Source organism: Anguilla rostrata, chromosome 10, assembly GCF_018555375.3.
Source record: "Anguilla rostrata isolate EN2019 chromosome 10, ASM1855537v3, whole genome shotgun sequence".
NCBI lineage: Eukaryota > Metazoa > Chordata > Actinopteri > Anguilliformes > Anguillidae > Anguilla > Anguilla rostrata.
In genome coordinates, this window is record NC_057942.1 from 37,501,311 (window position 1) to 37,521,870 (window position 20,560).

Below are 20,560 nucleotides of genomic sequence, written 5' to 3' on the forward strand. Positions count from 1 at the left end.
TTCCCCCGGAGCTCCGCCACACATCACATAATGGCTTAAACAGCAGCGGCCCGCCGTCTCACTTCTCCTTCTGTTCCTCCTGTCTCCGTTTCGCTAGCGGCGGGAGGCTGTCGGTGGCGGCGGCGGCGGCACAGCTGTTTCGCTCCGTGCGCTTTTGAAGGGCGTGGTCTTCACTGCACTGGAGTGGCAGGCCGTTGGTGTTGGGGGGGGGGGGGCGTCGCTGGATGTCCTCCCCCTTGTGTTACCACACTGCAAATCATTAAGGTGCTTTGAAGTCTTTACGTTTCATTCAGTTTCATTTTGCGGATATCAATTAAGTGTTTGGTTTTATCTTCCAGAATGTTCTTCTTCTGACGGATACCATTGGCATAATCCAGCCTAATCCAACTAACTCCTTGGTTTTTGTCACAAACCTTCTATGAACCCATTTGGAGACCATCTCAAAGACACCTTTCCACATACTTTCTCTCACACACACACACACGCACAAGTTGAGTCTTGTCTCTCTTGTTGTATCATTGTTGCAACATGGTGATCAATGTTTGTTGTTTTAGCTTTTAAACGGCAAAAACTACATGGAAAATATTCCTAATGACCATCACCACTCCTTGGGTGATACAACAATTTATTGTACTTTTTGTCACTCTGCAGTCAAACTGCTGAGCAGTGCAGTTCCTGTGCTGGTGGACTACACAGTTACTAAGGGCTAAAAACATGGAACAAAGTGTTGGCCATGGGAAAGAAATAAGATATATGATGCTGAACGCTACTAATAGCTTCCAGAGTTTCAGAAAGGAGCCTGTCATTTTTCATAGGAGAGTAATAGGCCCTGAGAGCTGTGCGTAGCTGCTGTGGACAGATGTGCCGTCATGTCCTATGTGCTGACATTTAAAAAAAAAATGTATCCCAAGAACAGGCTCGCTAAAATTATGTCACTCGGAAAGACGGTTGAAATTGCCCTGGTATCGCTGACTCTTTTTTGAACCATTATAATGCAAGGAGGGTTTTTGAACATTCCCACCGTAACACTAGAATGTTTTTTTTTAAAACATTCTTAGGCATCGGACTTACTTTCATCTAAAGCAGACTTAAAGCTGTGACCATGTTTTAAAAAAAGGAATCCCGGTATTTGTTCAGTGTGTGTAGTTTTTTTCCCCCGCTTGACAGGAGTAAGTCTGTGTGTGCCCAGACTCGGGCCTATAGAGTGCAGAGATCCAGCGCCAGGCTTTCCAGCGCCAGAGCAAATTATCTGAAAGACCCACATCATAACAGTGAGGTTTTTTTCTGAGGCACAAGATTAACAAGGCAGAGCTCTTCCTCCTGGTCTCAGATTCGCTGCACCTGGACGCCTCTCTGTGAGCTCATTCTCTCTCTGCTCTGCTGACGGTTTGGATTCCCATGCATGATGGATTGTCTGGCCTTTTGATGGTTACTTATTAATGTCTGCCCGCAATGCACCTGTGATTAGAGTCATGACTTTGAGAGAAAAAAAAATGTGTGAAATTTCAGGAAAAGACTAATAAGATGCGGTGTTGAATTTCAGCTCTCTCTGGGGCAGTACCATGAAGCTACTTGCAGTCCGTATATCACAGAGGTTTTTGCTAAACTTTTCTTTGAATGTAGATTTGGTTTCTCTGGGAGAATCATTGTCTGAGCCTCCTGTGAAACCAGGATGGAGAACGTTCCTCAGGACCAGGAGGCTCCATTTATCCAGGTGTGTGTCGGACCAGTACGCTGAAAAAATCTTGCACAATAAATTAGACTATTGCATGTGGAATAATAGCATTCTTTATGGCATGAGTCCAAACAAGATTGGGAGAGTGTAAATGATAAAATACCCACTGCAACCACAAATCCTCTGGGTTGATACATCCATGGTTTGGATGTCAGAGTTCCACTCCTCCCTGCAGGTGTGCGCTGATCCACCGGGGGGTGCTAGTGAGGCGGTTAAATCTACAGGCCCATAGGATCAGTGGGTTTGAGCGCTTCAGTTCTGCATTCCACCCTTTCGTCTTGCCAAGTGTTCCGGCCCAACCGACGGTAGTCCGCCGCGTCGGTGAACTGGGAAATCCGCTTCCTGAACTGGCTGGAATCCTCCGGTTGGTCAGGTGTCACCTTCTGGAAAAAAAAAAATCAACAACGACGACAACAACAGCAAGAAATTAATAATTGGAAAAAATAAGGATAGATATTTAACAAAAGAAAAAAGCTCACTTGCATTGCGTGACTTGCTTCCGAATATTACTCACGCGTTCTGAATATCAACATACTGTGTTGCCAGGCAAATTCTCAGTCCTCTAAAACAAACCTTATCATTCAAACAGAAGTGATGAAGGGATCTGCCTGAAACGCCCATTTGCCTCTCTAGTTTCAACATCCCACCAAAATAGCAGCCAGTTGGCTATGGTTCTAAGCCAGACAGCACACACAGTTGATATTTTACCTTCAGAGTCCTCCATTCACACTTACTAAAACAGACCCGCCAAATATATTTGCGTAGAACGTATACACACATCTCTCTCTATTTTTGGTCAACTCTGTTGGCTATAAAATACCAGCGTTCATAGGCAGAATCAAGATATAGGATCCAATTTGCATCAAAGATATTTTTTTACAAGTTAAACTTTTGTACATTTGTATGTATATATACTGTATATTGTGGCATAATACATCATGACCATATTCAATAAGCAATCATGCAAGTATCCAAATAATATATTTGCACAGCTAATTCTGCACTTTTCTATGTTCTGTAAATAATGAGAAGCTCTCATAATTATGATGTGCTTGATTTTGTAACTTACAGCTTCCTGTTTGTCGTGAGTGTAAGGGGGCAGGTAATCCTGCACATATGTGGTCTTCAAGTCACTGAAATGAAAGACATACCCAGTAAAAACAAACTCCCTTGGGAATGTTTTTTTTTTTTTAGTCTTAGCCCAGGGCAGAACTTGGGACTGTACGATACACACTGCAGAAGTACACATACGTAAACAAACAGACTTAACTTAACCTCTTTGTGATATGATACCATCAGAGATTTCAGGGACAAGTGGGGCTAAATACTGTAACAGTGATTAATATGATTTCCACTGATTTTTTCTTCTTTTCTCAGAACCTCTTTCATGTTCTTCATGGAGCCCCTTATGAGTCTGGAGGGCCCCCAGTTTAAAACTGTGATTCTGGAACTTCACAAAGTTCACAGACTTCAAAAATATAATGAGCCCCAGTTCTTACCCGTGGTGCACCAGTTGTGAGAGTTGGTTGATTTTAGCATTCCTTGCTAAAATCTACACACAAATTGTAGGTCATTCAGTCCGGGCTGGGTTATAATAAAGTTTTTTAAAAAGCATATGCATTACCTAACAGTGTCAGAGGCATCCCTGGAAATGACAGACTAATAGGCCAGGAAAGGGGAGGTAACCATAGGAACACAACCACAGGGGGAAATGTAGGTAATTCGGTTCATTCATGTGGTCACTTGCCCTCTCTGACAACCTTTGGGATTATAAAAAAAAAGACTTTTCGTCAAAATACTTGAACGTACAGTTTGATTGATTTTGATGGTGCTGTGAACATCAGTACCATGGAAAAGGTTCCAGCAATCGATTTTACATATGTCCTGCGAGTGAGTGTCCTTCAAGGAATCGCTACGGAAACCGAATCAAAACTGTTCAGAGACCCCAAAACGCTTCCCGCTGCATGCTCAGTGGAAGCGGGTGGGCCACGAATAACCACCGGCGATGCACGGACAGGTTGGCGGTGTTCTCACTATCGCTCTCAAAGCTCTTTTCCGGTAGGTCAGGAGGGGAGACGGGGGCTGTGGGCTGGGACCGACGATGTGAAACGCCGGCGGTCAACGCGGTTAATGCGAGGTGGCTGTAAAATGCGCTGCCAGCGTCCGCGACGTCTGGCTGCACCCAGACGGTGTTTGTGGCAGGAAACGGTTAGCTTGCCTCGCGCGCACTGCCGGCGCAGCGCATACAGGCTCCTGAAAATCCAGCGGGGGAAAAAAGCACCTCACTTTTTCCACACGGCCGCTCCATGTTATGCAACCACGGTTTTAAGGCCGCTTCAGAAAAGCCAGTGCTTTTCATGAAGAAACTCGTAATGTCTGTGAGCAAAAAATAAACAATAGGGCCTACATCCAAAAATGGCCTGGCCTGTTTTCCCTTCTCATCAACCATAGCGTAGACCCTATATTCGATTTATTATTATTTGTTGTTGTTGTTTCTTATTATTCACATCCTATATAACTTGCAGTGTGACCGTTTACCTAACTGTGTAGCTGTTGATGTTTAGGGCATTGCTCATAGGTGTACACTTTGGGTCTGATTCTGCAATATTCTGCTTCCAAGCCTGCTTCTCTTAACAGAATCTCAAATTAAATTAAAGTGCTGTACTTAAAGTTTGGGGCCAGTCTCCACAACTGACCTCAGCTATTCACTTAATCTACTTGGTTTCAGATGATTGCAGAATGGAATAACATAGAACTTTAAATAACTTCGTCTACAGCAGCACATAGGCTACACAATGTCTAGGAATTATAAAGTACATTCTCACAAGTACATCATGCAGTGGTAATGCATTTAAAATAAACATGGGCATATGACTAAATAGAGCAGATGTAATAATAGAACAAGTACTTGTCTGTTTTGCGACCGTTTGTTTAAACTATGAATGAAAAATCGAATCATTTTAAGTCTGTGTGGGCGCTGAACAATGCTCAGCCATTCATTAATAATTAATATTTAATTTGTACCAATCAAGCCACTTTATAAAACTAAAATGAGCGCTGGACCATCTCCTCCTGGCCAAAGTGGTTTAGAAACGGAGGACTGAGTTTGACAGTGTTCAGTAACTCAGCAGCGCCCCCACCTGGACATACATTGAAAAATCACCCACTCAGAGAACCCATCATATGTAATTTCTAGGAAAAATTACATTATTAAAATAACTGCACAGTCCCACTAATGTTAGGCACTTTGTCACTGTTGCCTTACAACGTCAGACCCATTTTGAAAACCAATAACTTTTCTGAGCCACCTGAACAAGGCAAGAATGTTTTGCACAAAGAAATGTTGCTGTAGGTTGTATTTATTAATTCCCTAAGCACCTTTATGTACAGTGACTCACAAAGGCTGCATATGAATCATTTATATTTGCATATTTATGGGGGCAATACTCATTAAAAAAAATGAGTTTGTGCAAATCACAGAAAATGAAAAATTTGGAAAATGATAGTCAAAGCATAATGCTCACTGAAAAATCAGCTCTTATAGAATACTCTAAATTAAAATACAGTACAGTATGTGTTTACAGTATGTGCAATATGTCTCTCCCTCTCTCTCTCTCTCTCTCTCTCTCTCTCTCCCCCCTCTCCCTCTCTCTCTCCCTCTCTCTCTCTCTCTCTCTGTCCTGGGGTCGGAGGAGTGAACTCTGCAGGCCCATTACTACTGTGGGGCGGCTCTGTGGGATTCCGGCTATAATTGAAGCGACGGGCCATTTCTGGCTTCAGCCCCTGGCACACAAGGTCAGGGGAAAATGATTGGCCAGCTGTAATTTCACACCACAGGCACTCTATGGTCAACATGAACTGAGGGGGGGGAGGTCATAAGCCCGGGGTACCAGTCTCTGAGGTAGGGACAGAGAACTGCAGGCCTACTTGTCAGTATCAGATGCGTTTTTTTTCTCTAATGTGTGGCCTGCATGTTCATGAGACATTTCTCTCTCTCTTTGTGGTCTTTAATCTATAACAGACCAGCTCATATTCAGGACAGACCAGAGGGATGAGCCATTCACCTGACAATCATCATTACAGTGCGTGGCATTAATCCAAAAAAACATAACATGCTGACATTAGATAAGACCATCAGTTTACATTCGATTCAGTGCTGCCGCTGTCTGTATGTGTGTCTTTGAGAGAGAGAGAGAGAGAGAGAGAGAGATAACACTCTTTTGCGATAACAGCGGTTTAATAAACTGCAGGCGCTGACATCTGCGCTAAGCCTGTCCAGAGGTTAAAAAGAACATGCCTTACATTCGGTTATGTCCCAGCTGGTGACGCGGCAAGACGGCATTGTGGCCTGCTTTCAGATGATTCGTCTCCCTGCAGACGGTCAGGGATAATGGGTTAGCATGAGGCTAGCTCTCTGTGAGAGACAGATCTTGAAAAATAGCCTCATCCCTAATCCCTTTAGTCTTAGTCAGTCTTTTCTCTGTCATGCGGGCCTTGCAACTACTGTCATATCTCCATGTGCATTACGTTATGTAAATGTGATTGATTCTGAACTTATGTAGAATCCCTTTGGAAGTATAACAATAAAAAATCATAACAATAAAATAAAATTATAATTATTATTATCAGTAGTCGTATTATTATTGTTGTTATTATTGCAGTTATCATCATTATTATTATAATTGTTACAATAATTATTATTATTATTATTGTTATTATAAAGACAAAAACGACAAAGACACATTGTGTTCACACGGGAACTAAGACAGAGGCATAGCCTGAAGCTACTCTCCATTTCGTGATCGCGTAGTTACGCGGTATTGTCCAGGTCGGGACATTATGTGCCTACCTGTCCAAGACAGCGGAGTGGAAAAGATCCGCCCGCAACATCGACATGCGGGTGCCCTCGACCTCTTGCTGTTTTTTCAGAAGGCACTGTGACAACTGCTCTCCCGTCGTAGTGGTCCAAATCTGCAGTCAGAGACTGTCCGTGTTCCTTACTCTTGAAAATTGGCTGATTATGCCATACACTGCCCCAGGGGATTCTGGATGATTCGCATCCACCGGTGACAATAATATATAATTACCTTTTGATATGAATATGTGCTTATAATTACTCCTGTTCCACTTTGGACAATAAACCAAAATTAAATCGCTACAAAAACATACACACACACACACACACGCAGCGCTGCTACGTGAATTACTTATTCTCTGTATCTGTTTGAAAGGAAGACAATATAGCCGACTCACGGTATTACCACTGGTTCCAAAATGTCTGTAGGTAGACTTGTGTAATGATTTTTTTCCCTCCGGCAACGCACTGAAGTCATAATCTTTCGGCTCGGCTTCTCTGTATTTGTGCCTTTTTGAATGAATTACAAATAGAATGCGAATGTAAGTGAATTTGACAGAGGGAATTGCTCTTGCTTACTGAGAGGACGAATACATGTCGACAATTGTGTGTAGCCTATACAAATGTAGTGCAAATGCTTACCAGTCCGAAACAAGTGTAGCATTTCCGTAAGGCATGTAGGAAGCTTGTGAATTAATCCGTTATTTAATGCAATTAATTTAGACTAGCCTACTCCACCTTCTTTTAGTTCCAGATCTTGGCTTTCCTTGTCTCCACTTACCCAAACCTCTTTGTGAACTATGGACGGAGCGAATGGCGGATTTGAAATGCTAGTTTTATAAAAGCATAAAAGGTTTCTTTTATCTATTCAGCCGAAGTTGCGTAGCCTAAATAACGCTACTGATCATCTTGCTCGTTGGCCCTGACAACTGCGACACTTAAAACCTGCACTAGGTTGCTGGAACCCGACTGTTACTATGGTGAGGATACACAAGGCCGTTCACTTTATCCTGTCCGTTTTAAATGTAATGTTAGCGGTTACATGCTGATTAATATAGGCCTAGCCGAATAAAAATGGGTGTCACGGATATTTTTTTGGGAAAAAGAGAAGTCTATACGGAAAATTTCCACAAAATGTATAACAATATTTTTATTGTTATGTTTATTATAATTATTAACACCCCCTCCACCCCTTATTTAATGGCCCAGTGGAAATGTGCACGTGTGAATGAGATTCATTTTCATCTGTCTCTCTCTCAATTCAAAGATATAACCATCACAATAATGAGAAATAATCAATCAAAAGATCAATCAATAAATGCATAAATATGCTACTATTATTAGTTTTATCAGATTAATTCAACATTTAATCCATACGTGCAATATTAACTATTCCAGTTCGGAGCTAGATCTGAACGTAATGCTGTTCTTTCTCGTGGGTAAACAGCCCTCTGCCAGAACAGGCTCCTTCCTCTTGACGGGCCTCCAACCTCCAGTGTGTTGATTGGTGGAGAACTGCTTGCTCACTTTAATGGGCGGGGTTACGGTTCCTCGACATTACCCGGATGCAGATGTGATGCACCGTTGTCACGTCATTGGCGCTCTGAAAAATGGCAGAATCGGAGGAGGAGGTGGACGTCTTGGTTCAGAGAGTTGTGAAAGACATCAACAACGCGTTCAAGAAAAACCCCAACATGTAAGTATCAGTCTAAACCGACAAATACGCATGTTTATTGAGAACATCACCCAAATAAGTGGTGCTTTGGAGTTATAGGTACCTGGGCTTGCTGGTTACAAGCCGGAGCACATCAAATCAACGATAGCTTGCTAATGCTAACGTTAGCGAAGACATCTTTATAGGGACGCATCAATCGAAAGTTAAAACAACTTTTTGCAAGATGAATAGGCTGCTTGCTTGATTTTTAGCAGCCCGCTCAGTCTTTACCTATGTAATAAAAATTAAAATTTTGCCGGCATTGGAGGAAAACGTTAAACGTTAGTGAGCGGGTTAGCTACCGTGAGCTCCGTAGCCTGGAGTGTCCGCGTCCTGTGTGCTTATAAGCCGCTAAACTAATTTTGCTTCCCAAAGGGATCTGAAGTAGATGACTAGCTGCTTCTTTAGTTGGACTCAAAATACCAGCTAGTCGAGCACTTGCTTATTGATGTAAGCCGGTTAGCTGACTTTTGTTGCGATACAGAATGACTGTCCTGTCCTGTTTGGAATGTTTAATATTATTACTCTTAATGGTAAGTGTAGCTTTGGTTGTTCTGTCATGGATGGGTAGCTAACGTTTGCTAGTTGGCAAAGCTAACTGCGACTAGAATTGGTAATTACACCCATTTCTGCTTTTAGTATTCGGATATAAACTAGTTTCTTGTGTTGATCTTTGGTCAGAATACCCTGGATCAGTAAAATTATAACGTTATTGATGAGTGTCTTCTGCAGTCTACATTTTTTTCTAGCCAAGCCCCCTTCTGGACGAGCTAGTTTGACAGCGTTCTACTGTGGTGATCGCAGCCATTGCTATTCTTCAATTAATCTCAGGTTGCAGACGTGTTTTGCGCCTTGATGCAAGAGAAAGTCTAGATGAGTACTCCAGGGTATAGAGAATAAGGGCATTGTATGTTTGTTGAAACGGGCAGACCGCCTTGTCCCCTGTTACTTGCGATCCATTAAACGCTGTTCAAGTGCGCCAGAATAACGCAGTAGCCACGCGCCGGTCTGGTTCAATAATTAATTTGGGACCGAGGTGGTCCTGCTGTACTGCCCTACCCACTTATGAAATCCTTTTGCGGGATTGCTTATACTCTGGAAAGGGACTGTGTTTTCAGTCTCAATTTTTATTTATTTATTTTTTTGCGTTGTGACATCAAAGAGACAGCATATATCCACAATGAGTTATTACCCTCTTTTCAGTTTGTTCTGTCAGTTTTAACCCTGGAGGTCTTGTGGTTGTTGCAGAGTCAGTGTTGCACCTCAAAAGTCTTTTTGTGTTGTTGGTGCTCAGTTCTGCCAAAGAGGTCAAGGAGAAATAAATGAGACTTTATGCGAGTGCAGAATGAACACAAACCAGTTCTGGCGGTCTCCTCTGCTTGCCAGAGGTGTGAGTTGGTGTCGTTTTCACCACAAGAGCAAGCCAGGCGTGCTGTCTCGTGGTTCACTGGTATTTATACATGTCTTCAGTTTGTTTTGTTTTTTTTGAATGTCAGAAGCACAAAGAGTGCCGTTCTCTATCTTGCTTGGTGCCTTACTTAAATGGGGAGGGGGGGAAGTGTTAGGGCTAGCAGCTGCAGTAGCCATCGGACAGTCCTGCTCGATTTTCTGTGGCGCATAATGTGCAGTGCAGGGACTGAAGTTGTGACTTGTGACTGAAGTTGCGGGTTTAATTCTCAGGTGGGGTACACTTGAGCAAGGTCACCCCGCCTGGCGTAACCTGTGCGAGTGGCCCCCGGGTGAGAGGGTCCACCGGACGTGTTCTCGAACGTAACCGTGCCCGCTGTGTGTGTGTGTGTGTGTGTGTGTGTGTGTCCTGCAGTGACGAGATCGGGCTGATCCCCTGCCCGGAGGCCCGGTACAACCGCAGCCCCATCGTCCTGGTGGAGAACAGCCTCGGGGTGGAGAGCTGGTGCGTGAAGTTCCTGCTGCCCTACGTCCACAACAAGCTTCTGCTCTACCGCCAGCGCAAGCAGTGGCTGGACAGGGAGGGTGAGAGAGAGAGAGAGACCGCTTTCCTTATTAATCCTGCGCTCTGGAGGGTATAAAATTACATCTGAACAAACAGACTGAAATGGGACAGATCAAGAGAGACGTGGATGGATGGGTGGGGTGGGGCGGTGTGAGGAGAGGGGGGGTGGTTGCAGAGACAGAAATAGACGGAGGAGGGCTGGACTGTGGAGGAGAGGAGCGAGGCGGGTTTTTGACGGACGACAGACTGTGTTCTGTGGCGGTTCCCTCCTGCGCGCATCGCCCGTCCTCGAGCCGCTCGTCCGCTGTTGGGAGAGAGCTGCGTCCAACGGGTGTAAACTCTAGCCTGTCATTTTAAGGGCAAGGACCTGCCATGGGCAGGAGATTATACTGTGGCGTTGTGTTGTTGCAGTGCTGGTTTCTGCTGTCTGAAGTGTATGCTTGCCACTGAGCGGGGGGCTGGGGCGGCGGCAGCGTGGGTGTGTGTGTGTGTGTGTGTGAGCAGATGCTCGTTTCAGACAGAAGAGGTCGCCACAGAGGTCACAGCGATCAGCTGAAATCCACAGCCACCAAAAAGAGCACGCACCTGTGTCAGGAGAAGACGAGGGTTTGAGCTCAGAGTGCAGAGCACTCAACTGTGCTCCGTCTGGTCCATGTGGAGACGTCCCAGCAACGTCTCCGTGGCGACGCTGCTTTCTAGCATCCTTGCTGTCAGCCAATGGCCACGATCATAAACGGCCCTGTTATTTCCTTTTCCGCAGTGTGTTTGACACTGAGAATGACCCAGTGCGATTCTATTGGTCGATGGGGTGAGGACGCGCGATTCTACTGGTGGACAGTGTAAAAGGGCGGGAACCTGTCAGCGTTCCACCCTTCCAAGTCGTACTACAGCGGTGCCACGGGCTCTGATTTTAAAGTAAAAGGGCCGTGTCCTGTGACTTGGGGAAGCAAAGCCAGGCTAAATATCACCGCGCTGGCGCTGCCCCTCGGTGCTTTTCGTGTCGCGTTACTGCCGTACAGGAAGCCGCCGCTCTGTGTTTTTATAACTCCAGTCTGAGGAGGTGCAGCCCGGGGCGGGACGGCTGCCAGGGAACGAGGGACGGGACGAGATGACCGGGGAGGCAGAGCGGCGCTTTATGGGCTGTTATGTTCCTGTACGGCTCTCCTGGGGAACTGGATGAGTTAGCCCCGCTTCAGTCCTCAGGCCCCCCCCCCCCCAAGGGCTTCTGGGATTTAGGCCCTTGTTCCTCGTCTTCCGCCACGGCGCCCGTCTCTTCCTGCTCGTCACCGTCCACGCGCCCGTTCCTTTTTCCGTTTCTGTGACGGTGGTTTAATAGCAGCGTGTGAAAGTGGGTCATCTCACAGTCATCCGGTTGTCTCTAATTCTCAGCGATGATGGTGGGACTGAGGGGGGAGGAGGGGAACGAAATCTAGCATTTAAAGAGGGTTTCTGTGCTGTGCGTGAATCTGATTGGAGTCCAGCCCAAGTGGACAAACTTTACAGAGAAGGGATCTCAGATCCTATTAGAATCACAGAGAACTTTGCCCACAAAGATGAAGAATTATAGTTCCCTTCAACACAGGGTTGTAACCGAATCCTTTATGATATATGTTCAGCCATTTTCCGTGTTGGTAAATGCTGAGATGCGGTAGATGAAATGGGATGTTAATCAGTCTGTGTTAATGCCTCTCTCCGTCTCTCAGCTCTGGTGGATATCACCTGCACTCTGCTCCTCTTGAACCCGGACTTCACCACCGCTTGGAACGTCAGGTACGAGACAGAACCATTCACACTGGAGGGAAGCGTTCTGCTTCTGGAAAACGTTACCGGAATCATTTAAGTTTTGCATAAAAGAGGTATTTGATTGAAAGCAGTAATTACCACATGGGAACTGTATGAATGTTCTAACAATTTTCGGAACTGTAGCAAACGTCCAAAAGGCCGTGTGGAAATTTGGGGAAATGTGAGAATTCTTACGGGGCTATCGTCAATGGAAGATCTAGACGCGAAGGACAGTAGTGCAGTGTTAAAGCTGAGCGCACACAGTGTACACATAGTGACAAAAACTGAACATTCAGCCCATCCAGGCTCATCAGTTACCTGTACTCTAAAGAGTCCCCCGCACTGCATCAAGTCTGGGCTCGAATTCCCCTGGGGTTCCTCCCTCTGCCGCTCGTCCTGGCAGGCTGTTCCACACACACACACGCGACTGTAAAACAAAATGGCTTCCTGACATCGGCGCGAAACTGCGGCTACGTCCGCCTCGGGCGCTAACAGTTACACACAGTTACACGTGCCGCAGTCACAGTTCATTAGGTACGACACGGCTATCCACAAAGCCTGCCAAAAAGCTAACGGTATAGCTAACGGCGTGTAGTTTGCGTTGCGTGCTCGCACATACACGTGTAGGCACGTGTGTATTTTAGGGTTTTATTTCTCCGATATCTTAACACCTTGCCGAAATGGGTGATGAGACACGATCGCTTTTGTCTTGCTCTTCGTGAGAAGGCTTTTTCCCCCCCCCTGCTTACGACAGGCGGGCATCTTTGATGCTATCTTTAGCGCGCCGCCGCGGCTCGATCTGCGTCCGCACGCCGCACGTAGAGCGTCGTCAGATTGTCACTGCACATTTTCTCTTTGGTCTAATAAACGGAAGCTAAATATAATTCCACTTCCCCCCCCCTTTTCCCGACGCTCTTGCGTCGTCTGCGTAGCGGTGCGGTATTATAAACCTGCTCCTGCTCCTCCACCTGAGCGCCGTTTCACGTGTATTAAAGGTGGTGTTCCGGGAGAAAACGTGACTTCCCCTTTCGTTCGGTTTCACATTTTCCTGGAGGGCTTTGTTTAATAGCCATCTTTTATGGTCCTGTTCCTCTAGTCCGTAGATCATCAGTCATTACTGTGGGCTGTGAAAGTTACTTGTGTTTAAAGCAGGCTTGGGTGTTAAGTAGAGGAAGTGCCTGGCTGAGTGTTGTGGTGTTTCTGGTTCGGGTCTAGCTGATGTAACGCTGTTCCCTTTGATGCAGGCAGTGCCTGTTTTGTACAAACAAGTATCGAGTGTTTTCCGGTTACCATGGTGCACGTGTATGCCGGCCGTTGATGGGGGTCGTATTCCCACAGTCTGACACTGGGTCCCTGGACCAAAACATGAGACTGCAGCGGGGTCTCTGTAGGGCAGATAGTGACCTGGCTGTAGAGCTCTGCTTGGACCTGCCTGTCTGTCTGTCTGTCTGTCTGTCTGCCTGTATGTCTGTCTGCCTGCCTGTATGTCTGTCTGCCTGCTGTCCGTGCTGTCTCTCTGCCTGTATGTCTGTCTGATCTCTGTCTGCCTGCCTGCCTGCCTGTCTGTTTCTGTTTGGGAGTGATGCAGTTGGTCCTTCTGTCTGTCTGTTTGGGATGTGTGGGATAAATTGCGGCCTCCTGTCTGACTGTTTCTCAAAGTGTGGGATAAACTGGTGTCTTCTGTCTGAAGTGTGGGAATAAACTGTAGTTTCCTCTCTTCGTGTCTCCCGTTAGGAAAGAGCTGGTCCAATGCGGAGTGCTGAACCCAGAGAGGGATTTGTATTTGGGAAAGCTTGCCCTCACCAAGTTTCCCAAAAGCCCGGAGACGTGGATCCACAGGTGTGTCTCTGTGTGTGCGTGTGCGTGTGCGTGAGTGTGAGTGCGAAAGAGAGATGTTTGAGGTTGTCACCCTTTCACCGTTTCCTGCCGCTTCTAGGTCATTTTTCACCCGCTTGTCGGAAAGCCCTAACGCACCCAGAAACGTGATTTAAATGCGGAAGAGCAGCGCCGTGTTGCCGCTGCCTCCTGGCTGCGGGCTGTCCTGTACGGGCGGGTGAAACAGAGCCTTCAGCTCAGCTGCTGCTGTAAACGCTCTCTAAAGTGCTCTCCGCCACGGCTTTGTGTGCCAGTGCGCTGGCATTTACATTCAGGCCGGCTGGAAGTGCGCCTGAAATATTCATGATGAAATGAAGTTGGGTGATTTGAAGATTAACTAGGTGGAGTGGAGTTGGGGGAGTTTTTTTTTTTCTCCTCTCCCTCTTTCGCCCTTCAGAGGATGTTCGAGGGTGGCGTCGTTCCATTTTCGGTTGAAGTGGGTGACGTGGATCTCTGTCTCTTTCTGTCTCCTTCTCTCCCTCGCTCTCTCTCTCTGTCTGTCTCTCTCTCTCACTCTCTCGTTTTCCTTCCCTCTTGCTCTCTCTCTGTCTCTCTCTCGCTCTCTCTCTCTGTCTGTCTCTCTCTCGCTCTCTCTCTCTCACTCTCTCTCTCTCGCTCTCTTTGTCTGTCTCTCTCTCTCTCTCTCTCTCTCTCTCTCGTTTTCCCTCCCTCTCGCTCTCTCTCTGGCGTGGGCATGGTGTTGCCGGCCTGTTTGTGAATCCTGCTCTGTTGGCTGAAGTAATTGTTTTTTAAACAGGCTTTAGTTTCCCTTCTCAGGAGCAGGGGGGTTCGAGGGGGGGGGGATGCTGAGCTGAGCTGGGTAGGCAGACTTGCCACTCAGCATTTTTTTTTTCTTTTTCTCTGTTAACTGCTCATTGGTTATTCATGAAAACCCCTTTTCATAACTTATTCATTCATGTTGTTATTTATATTTATCTTCTTCCCTCCTTTCCGTGCCCTGAAGCCGTTTTTTTAAAACGCTTTGTCCGCGTTACTGCCCCCTCCTGTCTCCTGCTGGAACTGCAGTCATCACCATCATCATCTCCAGTTTTATTGTGTTGTTTTTAAACCGTTCTCTTTCATTTGCCCCGTTTAACGCTCCGTGTCTTCACACCCTGGTTTGCTGCTTTTGTTAACGCTCTGGCGTGGACAGGTTCTGTTCCTCCTGTGGAGAATTCAAAGTCCCACCGTGAAACCCACCCGATAAACTTGCTGCTTGTTTTGCGAGTTGAAATGACTGAATAAATAAATAAGTACTGCACAAGACAATGTGCTGTGGTCCTGATGTTAAAATTTAAATATTCCTTTTGGAAATATTTAATGATTGCCACATGTAAACAATGGAATGCCCTGCAGTCCTAACCATGATAACGGCGTCTGTCCTCCAGCGCTGCACTGCAGTTGTGACATAGTTTAAACAGAAGGTGGGCAGCTGGTTCATTACCCACGCCCGGGCGAGCGAATCAAGGACATGCACAATAGGTGCGTATCTGGGCGAGGCCGCTGGCCGTTACCCCAGCAACTACAACGCCTGGTCCCACCGCATATGGGTCCTGCAGAACATGGCCCAGGGCAACCTGAAGGTACCGCTGCTGAATGCACACACATGTACAGAGGCACACACACGCTCTCACATACACACACTCACACACACACACACACACACACACACACACACACACACTCTCATATACACACTACACAAAACAACACACATCAACCGTTAGTTTCATGCCGTCACTTTCGATAAAAGCGTCTGCCAAATAAATGTAACATAATATACACATGCACATGCTCATACACACATGCTCTCACACACAAACACATGTATATTTATGTACATGCATGATCCCACACACACATAATACACGTGTATACACACACACACACACACGCATGCTCACTCATACATACACACACACACACATGCACTGTAGAGTGTGTATACCGACGCATGGAGTTGTTTGAGGTGTAAACGCGGGATCCCCCCCCCCCCCGCAGGTGCTGCATGACGAGCTCTCCTCCATGAAGCTCTGGGTGTCCATGCACGTGTCGGACCACAGCGGCTTCCACTACCGCCAGTTCCTGCTCAAGGCCCTGGTGGGGGAGCTGAGCCAGGCGGCGGACTGGGCGTCGCCCCGCCCCTCCGCCGACCCGCGCCGCGCCCACCAGCCCAACGGCGAGGTCGCCGCGCCCAACGGCAACGGGACCGGCAACGGGACCGCCGCCGAGGACCGGCAGAGGGCCGACGTGCAGAAGCTGTTCGAGGAGGAGATCGAGCTCTGCACCGACCTGATAGAGTCGTACCCGGGACACGAGACGCTGTGGTGTCACCGGTGAGTCAGCTCTGGGACGGGCGAGGACAGAGGCCAGCTCAGGGCTTTCTGTTGCTTTTTCATCCTTCCATTGATCTATAGCAATTTGAACTCCCCCCTGCAGTTTTTTAATCTCCCCTCTGTCACAGTTCAGAAAAGGGGCAAACCTGGGGTGGAAGTTGTGATTTCTGTGGGGTTGTCATGAGTGAGGTTACCACGGTGACATTTTGACTCCGCCCCCCCTTTTTTTTTTCTAAATGTAATTTTTGTTGTTTTTTTTTTCCTCCCGTGACAGACGACACGTCTTCTTCCTCTGGCACCACTGGCGGTCGGAGCTTTCCCAAACCGGCGGTTGCCGCGGCGACGAGTCTCCCGGCCGTTCCCCCCTCCGCCCTGCGGGGGCGGGGTCAGGAGCCGGGGAGGGCGGGGCCAAGAGCGCCCAGGCGATGGACGTGGACGGGCCGTCGTCGGGGGGCGGGGCTGGGGCCGGGGTCGGGGGCGTGGGCGGGGCCGGGGCCGGGGGCTACACACAGGACAGCAAGCGGCTGAAGAGGGGCCCCCTCCAGCCCGGCCCCCCGGCCCTGCACTCCGAGTACAGCTTTGTCGCCAAAACCCTGAGCGGCTGCCGCTCCCCCGAGCAGAGCCGCTTCGCCACCGCCTACAGGAAGTGGCTGGACTCCGTGATAGGTCAGTAACGCAACAAACGCTCCACCCCCCCCCCCATCCAGCTTCTCCACACAGGAAGCAGGAAACAGGAAGTGACTGGACTCTTACCCCTGGTAGGTCAGTGACGAGCGGCGTTTTTTCCCGCCTGCAAAGTGAGCAGCTGGATCCCTGATAGGTCAGGTCCTTATTGCCCCCCCACCCTTCCACCCCCCAACCCTACAGCCAGACTCTGTGATTGGCCAGGTCCGTAATGCTCCTGTCCCACCCCTCCATTGTCATTGGCCAGCGATGGTCTGCCGGGGCCAAATTCCCCTCCGCGATGGAACATCCCTTCCCCTCTCCTCTCGAGAAAGGCAGTTGGCCTTTTTACAAGGTACTTCAATACCTCAGGTTTTTCTCTCTCTCTCTCTCTCTCTCGCTGTCTGTGAAGAGCAGTTTTACCCGCTTTCTCTCCGCCTATTTTCAGTCTGTTCTTCAGTATGCTTTTAAATCTTTCGCTGTTCGTTTTGGGGGTTTTTTTTCCCCCCTTTTCCTCCTTTTGAAGTCTTCCATAAAACGCAGCCGCTGCGTGATAGATGAACGGCGCTAACGCTAACTGGGCTGCGGGCCCCCTCGAGTGTTAACCAATCAGCTTCGGGCATCGTCCGAAAAGCCTTTCTGAAAAGGTGTCCTGCTTAACTCTAGAGTCTGTAGCTCTGTGTTCATGTAAATAAATGTATGTCTACATGCTTCGAATTTCTTCTTGGTCGAAACCAGCTTTTTAGTCTTCGTAAAGTCAGTCTCACAATAATGGACTTTTTGTTTTTGTTTGTTTGGAGGGGAAAAAGATACTTACCACCACCTAGAAACCAACAAATGTATGAAAATACAAGTGAGCACAATCCATTACAGGCCATGAGGCCTTATCGAAACAGAAACTTAAAACACGGATGAACCACAACAACTTATTTAGCGTTGTGATTTTAACTTTTGCCAAAGTGTTTTTTTTTGTCCTCCTGTGACATGAAATGGAGGAAACGAGAGCCTTTCTCCTCTTCCGTAGGACAAGGGTAAAAATCCTAGCTGCCGTGTTCGATCCTTTAGGGCCAACTTGGGCGTTTCCGCGAGCAAGCAGCGCTCGACGTCCAGGTGTTCCGTTAAAAGACAGTAAGAGGACTAAAAGCACACTCTTTTAGCGATGAAATGTGTTAGGAAAGTAATTAAAACACTAGTAAAAGCTCTGCTGATTTGGCGGCAGCGGGTGGGGTCGGGGTGTCCAAGGGGGAGGGGCGATTTTGGGAAGTGTGTGTGACTGATTGGAGTAATAAGACCTCATGAAAAGAGCTTGACATTTAAGCACAGTCTGTACTTCACGGTCATTTTTTATTTCCTGTATTTATTTAAACCACCCCCCCCAGGCATCTCATCTCACCAGTAGGGAGGGGGTCCATTTTGAAGGGGAAATTAGGAGCTTCAGATCTCCTTTGACTCTTTTGTTTCCGATTTCCAGTCAAGTGGCACACTTATCAGTGCCAAGCTTCTACCCCCACTGCTGGCTGTGCACTTGTATTTAACTGCTTTATTCATACACACACACACACACACACACATCACAGGTGAATTTTACTCCAGCAGGTCTTTTCGTTCCCCTGTTCCTCTGGCTCGGGGAACACCCTCTCCGTGCGTTAGGCTAAAGTTCCATGCCTTGGGGAAACAAAAATAGGAATAGGAATCTTGTGTACGTTAGGGCCTACTTTCCGATTTCACTCCGCGGTCTTACTGTAGTAATGCTGATTATCACCAGCATTGGCTTTCAAAAAGAAAAAGAAAGTGCTAAGCTACGTTGTGCTCATTCTTGTTACAGTATCGTATTATCAGTTTGGGGCGTTCTTATTCATCATAGTGGTGGTTTTCTCAGGTCTCTATGTGAAACCTGTGGGGAGTTAGCCTAGCGGTGGTTGTTTCTGGTCAAACTGATGCTCCTGACAGAGTCAGACCTGGATTTGCTCTAGTTTCACTCTATTAGTGCTTCCACCTGTCAGTGCTTCTACCTGTCAGTGATTCTGCTAGTGCTTCTACCTGTCAGTGATTCTTCCTGTCAGGGCTTCCACCTGTCAGTGCTCTGTTAGTGCTTCTACCTGTCAGTGATTCTATTAGTGCTTCTGCCTGTCAGTGATTCTTCCTGTCAGTGCTTCTACCTGTCAGTGCTCTATTAGTGCTTCTACCTCTCGGTGCTTGACAGGCAAAGGAAGGAGGGAAGGGCGTGGCTTTAGAGCTTTGGTGACGGCCTCCATTTCGCGGTTCTCACTGATCGGTTTCGGCAGCAGCGTCGGTGTCCCGCCCGAGAGGGATCCTGGACCCGAGCCCACGCTCGTCCAGTCGCAGGGCCACAGTGGCTCGAACCCCGACAGCCTCGAGGGAGGGGCCCGTCTCCTGCCAAGGCAATTTATATTTAAATGCTTTGTTTTCTTGATTAGGAGCCCAGAACAGACACCTTGGGTCGCATTTTGCTCTGAGCTGAGCCTGAGGGAAGAGGGGTGGGGGGGGGTGTCACTTAAAGGAACATGCATCTGTTACTGTCTCTCTTCTCGTCTCGCTCTGAAGCGAATTTGCAGTCGTGAGGTCAGCGTGTGCGTTTGAGCCGCAGGGGACCTTGCACTCCGTCGCACCGAGGCTCGCCGATGTTAGGCGCCACCGTGTACATAGCTGGATGACTATTTATTGAAGATGAGGGGCAGCCATTTTATGAACAAATGAGGAGGAAGCAGGGCCTTGAGGTTGCTGTGCTCGTGTAGGTACTCTTGAAATGGCAGCCACACCCACTAATGTGTTAAGACGTTTATTTTTTTTTCTGTATCTGTATATAATAAGACTAAAATGTTTTAACTTGAACTAAAGCAAGCCCTTCCTGCGTTTAGGAGCTTGTTGAGTTGGCAGTTCTCGGCGATGTCTGCGGTGACTGTACACTACCGACACTGTGTATGTTCGTTAGCATTCTAAGTGACTCTGTGTAATGAAGATTAATCAGTATGAGTGGGGCAGTTTAGCAGTACCATATGGTACATTATCCTAGCGTGCAGGCCTTTTTGAGTTGTCTCATAAGCGGGTTTCAGGACATTAAGCTTTGATTTGTTTCTTAAGTGTGTAATCAAACGCGTGTCACTTTGAACGGGGGTGGGGGGTGGAAGGGGGGTGGAGGGGGGTGGAAGGGGTGGCTGGCACATATTTTTGAAGTCACTGAAATGTAAAACGCCACAGGAAAAAATGACCTTATGACCTTTCTCAGGACACGACATATTGCGTAAAGTATCACGCGCACACAGTGCTGTCCTGTCTGGTCATGTGACCCATTCTAAAATGGTGGAGAGGCCTCTCTTTCCTCTTCCATCTCCCCACCTGTGGTGATCTCTGTTTGGGGGGGGGGGGCCTCTGAGGCCGGCTTGATGCTTCTCCACTTCTCTTCTCACACTCGTTCTCTTCTTTTCATCCCTACGGACATTTCTGTCTCTTTCACTGTGCTGTGTGATTGTAATGAGACCAGCGCTCACTGACCAGATGAACATTAAGGCTCAAACTGACGCGTAACTCAAAGAAACGGGATACAGGCGGTACTAGGAGTGAAGGGTGCTGTCGTACACGTCTTACGCAGGGAGGCCACGTGACCAGT

At 47.5% G+C, this 20,560-nt stretch overlaps 2 protein-coding genes across 2 annotated transcripts; one reads left to right on the forward strand and one right to left on the reverse strand.

Annotated features, from left to right (window-relative positions):
• Positions 1–1,772: 1,772 nt before the first annotated feature.
• On the reverse strand, positions 1,773–7,639 carry LOC135233400 (cilia- and flagella-associated protein 95-like). The gene is made up of 6 exons (XM_064296890.1): positions 7,233–7,639; positions 6,989–7,100; positions 6,585–6,706; positions 6,038–6,106; positions 2,805–2,868; positions 1,773–2,118 (listed from the first exon to the last, which is right to left on the reverse strand). The coding sequence occupies exons 1-6, from the start codon at positions 7,265–7,267 to the stop codon at positions 1,954–1,956; spliced, it is 567 nt and encodes a 188-aa protein (XP_064152960.1). The 5' UTR covers positions 7,268–7,639; the 3' UTR covers positions 1,773–1,953.
• A 497-nt stretch (positions 7,640–8,136) lies between these two features.
• Positions 8,137–17,642, forward strand: ptar1 (protein prenyltransferase alpha subunit repeat containing 1). The gene is made up of 7 exons (XM_064353223.1): positions 8,137–8,286; positions 10,127–10,296; positions 11,980–12,046; positions 13,793–13,917; positions 15,416–15,516; positions 15,935–16,269; positions 16,544–17,642. The coding sequence occupies exons 1-7, from the start codon at positions 8,201–8,203 to the stop codon at positions 16,941–16,943; spliced, it is 1,284 nt and encodes a 427-aa protein (XP_064209293.1). The 5' UTR covers positions 8,137–8,200; the 3' UTR covers positions 16,944–17,642.
• The last annotated feature ends 2,918 nt before the right edge of the window (positions 17,643–20,560 follow it).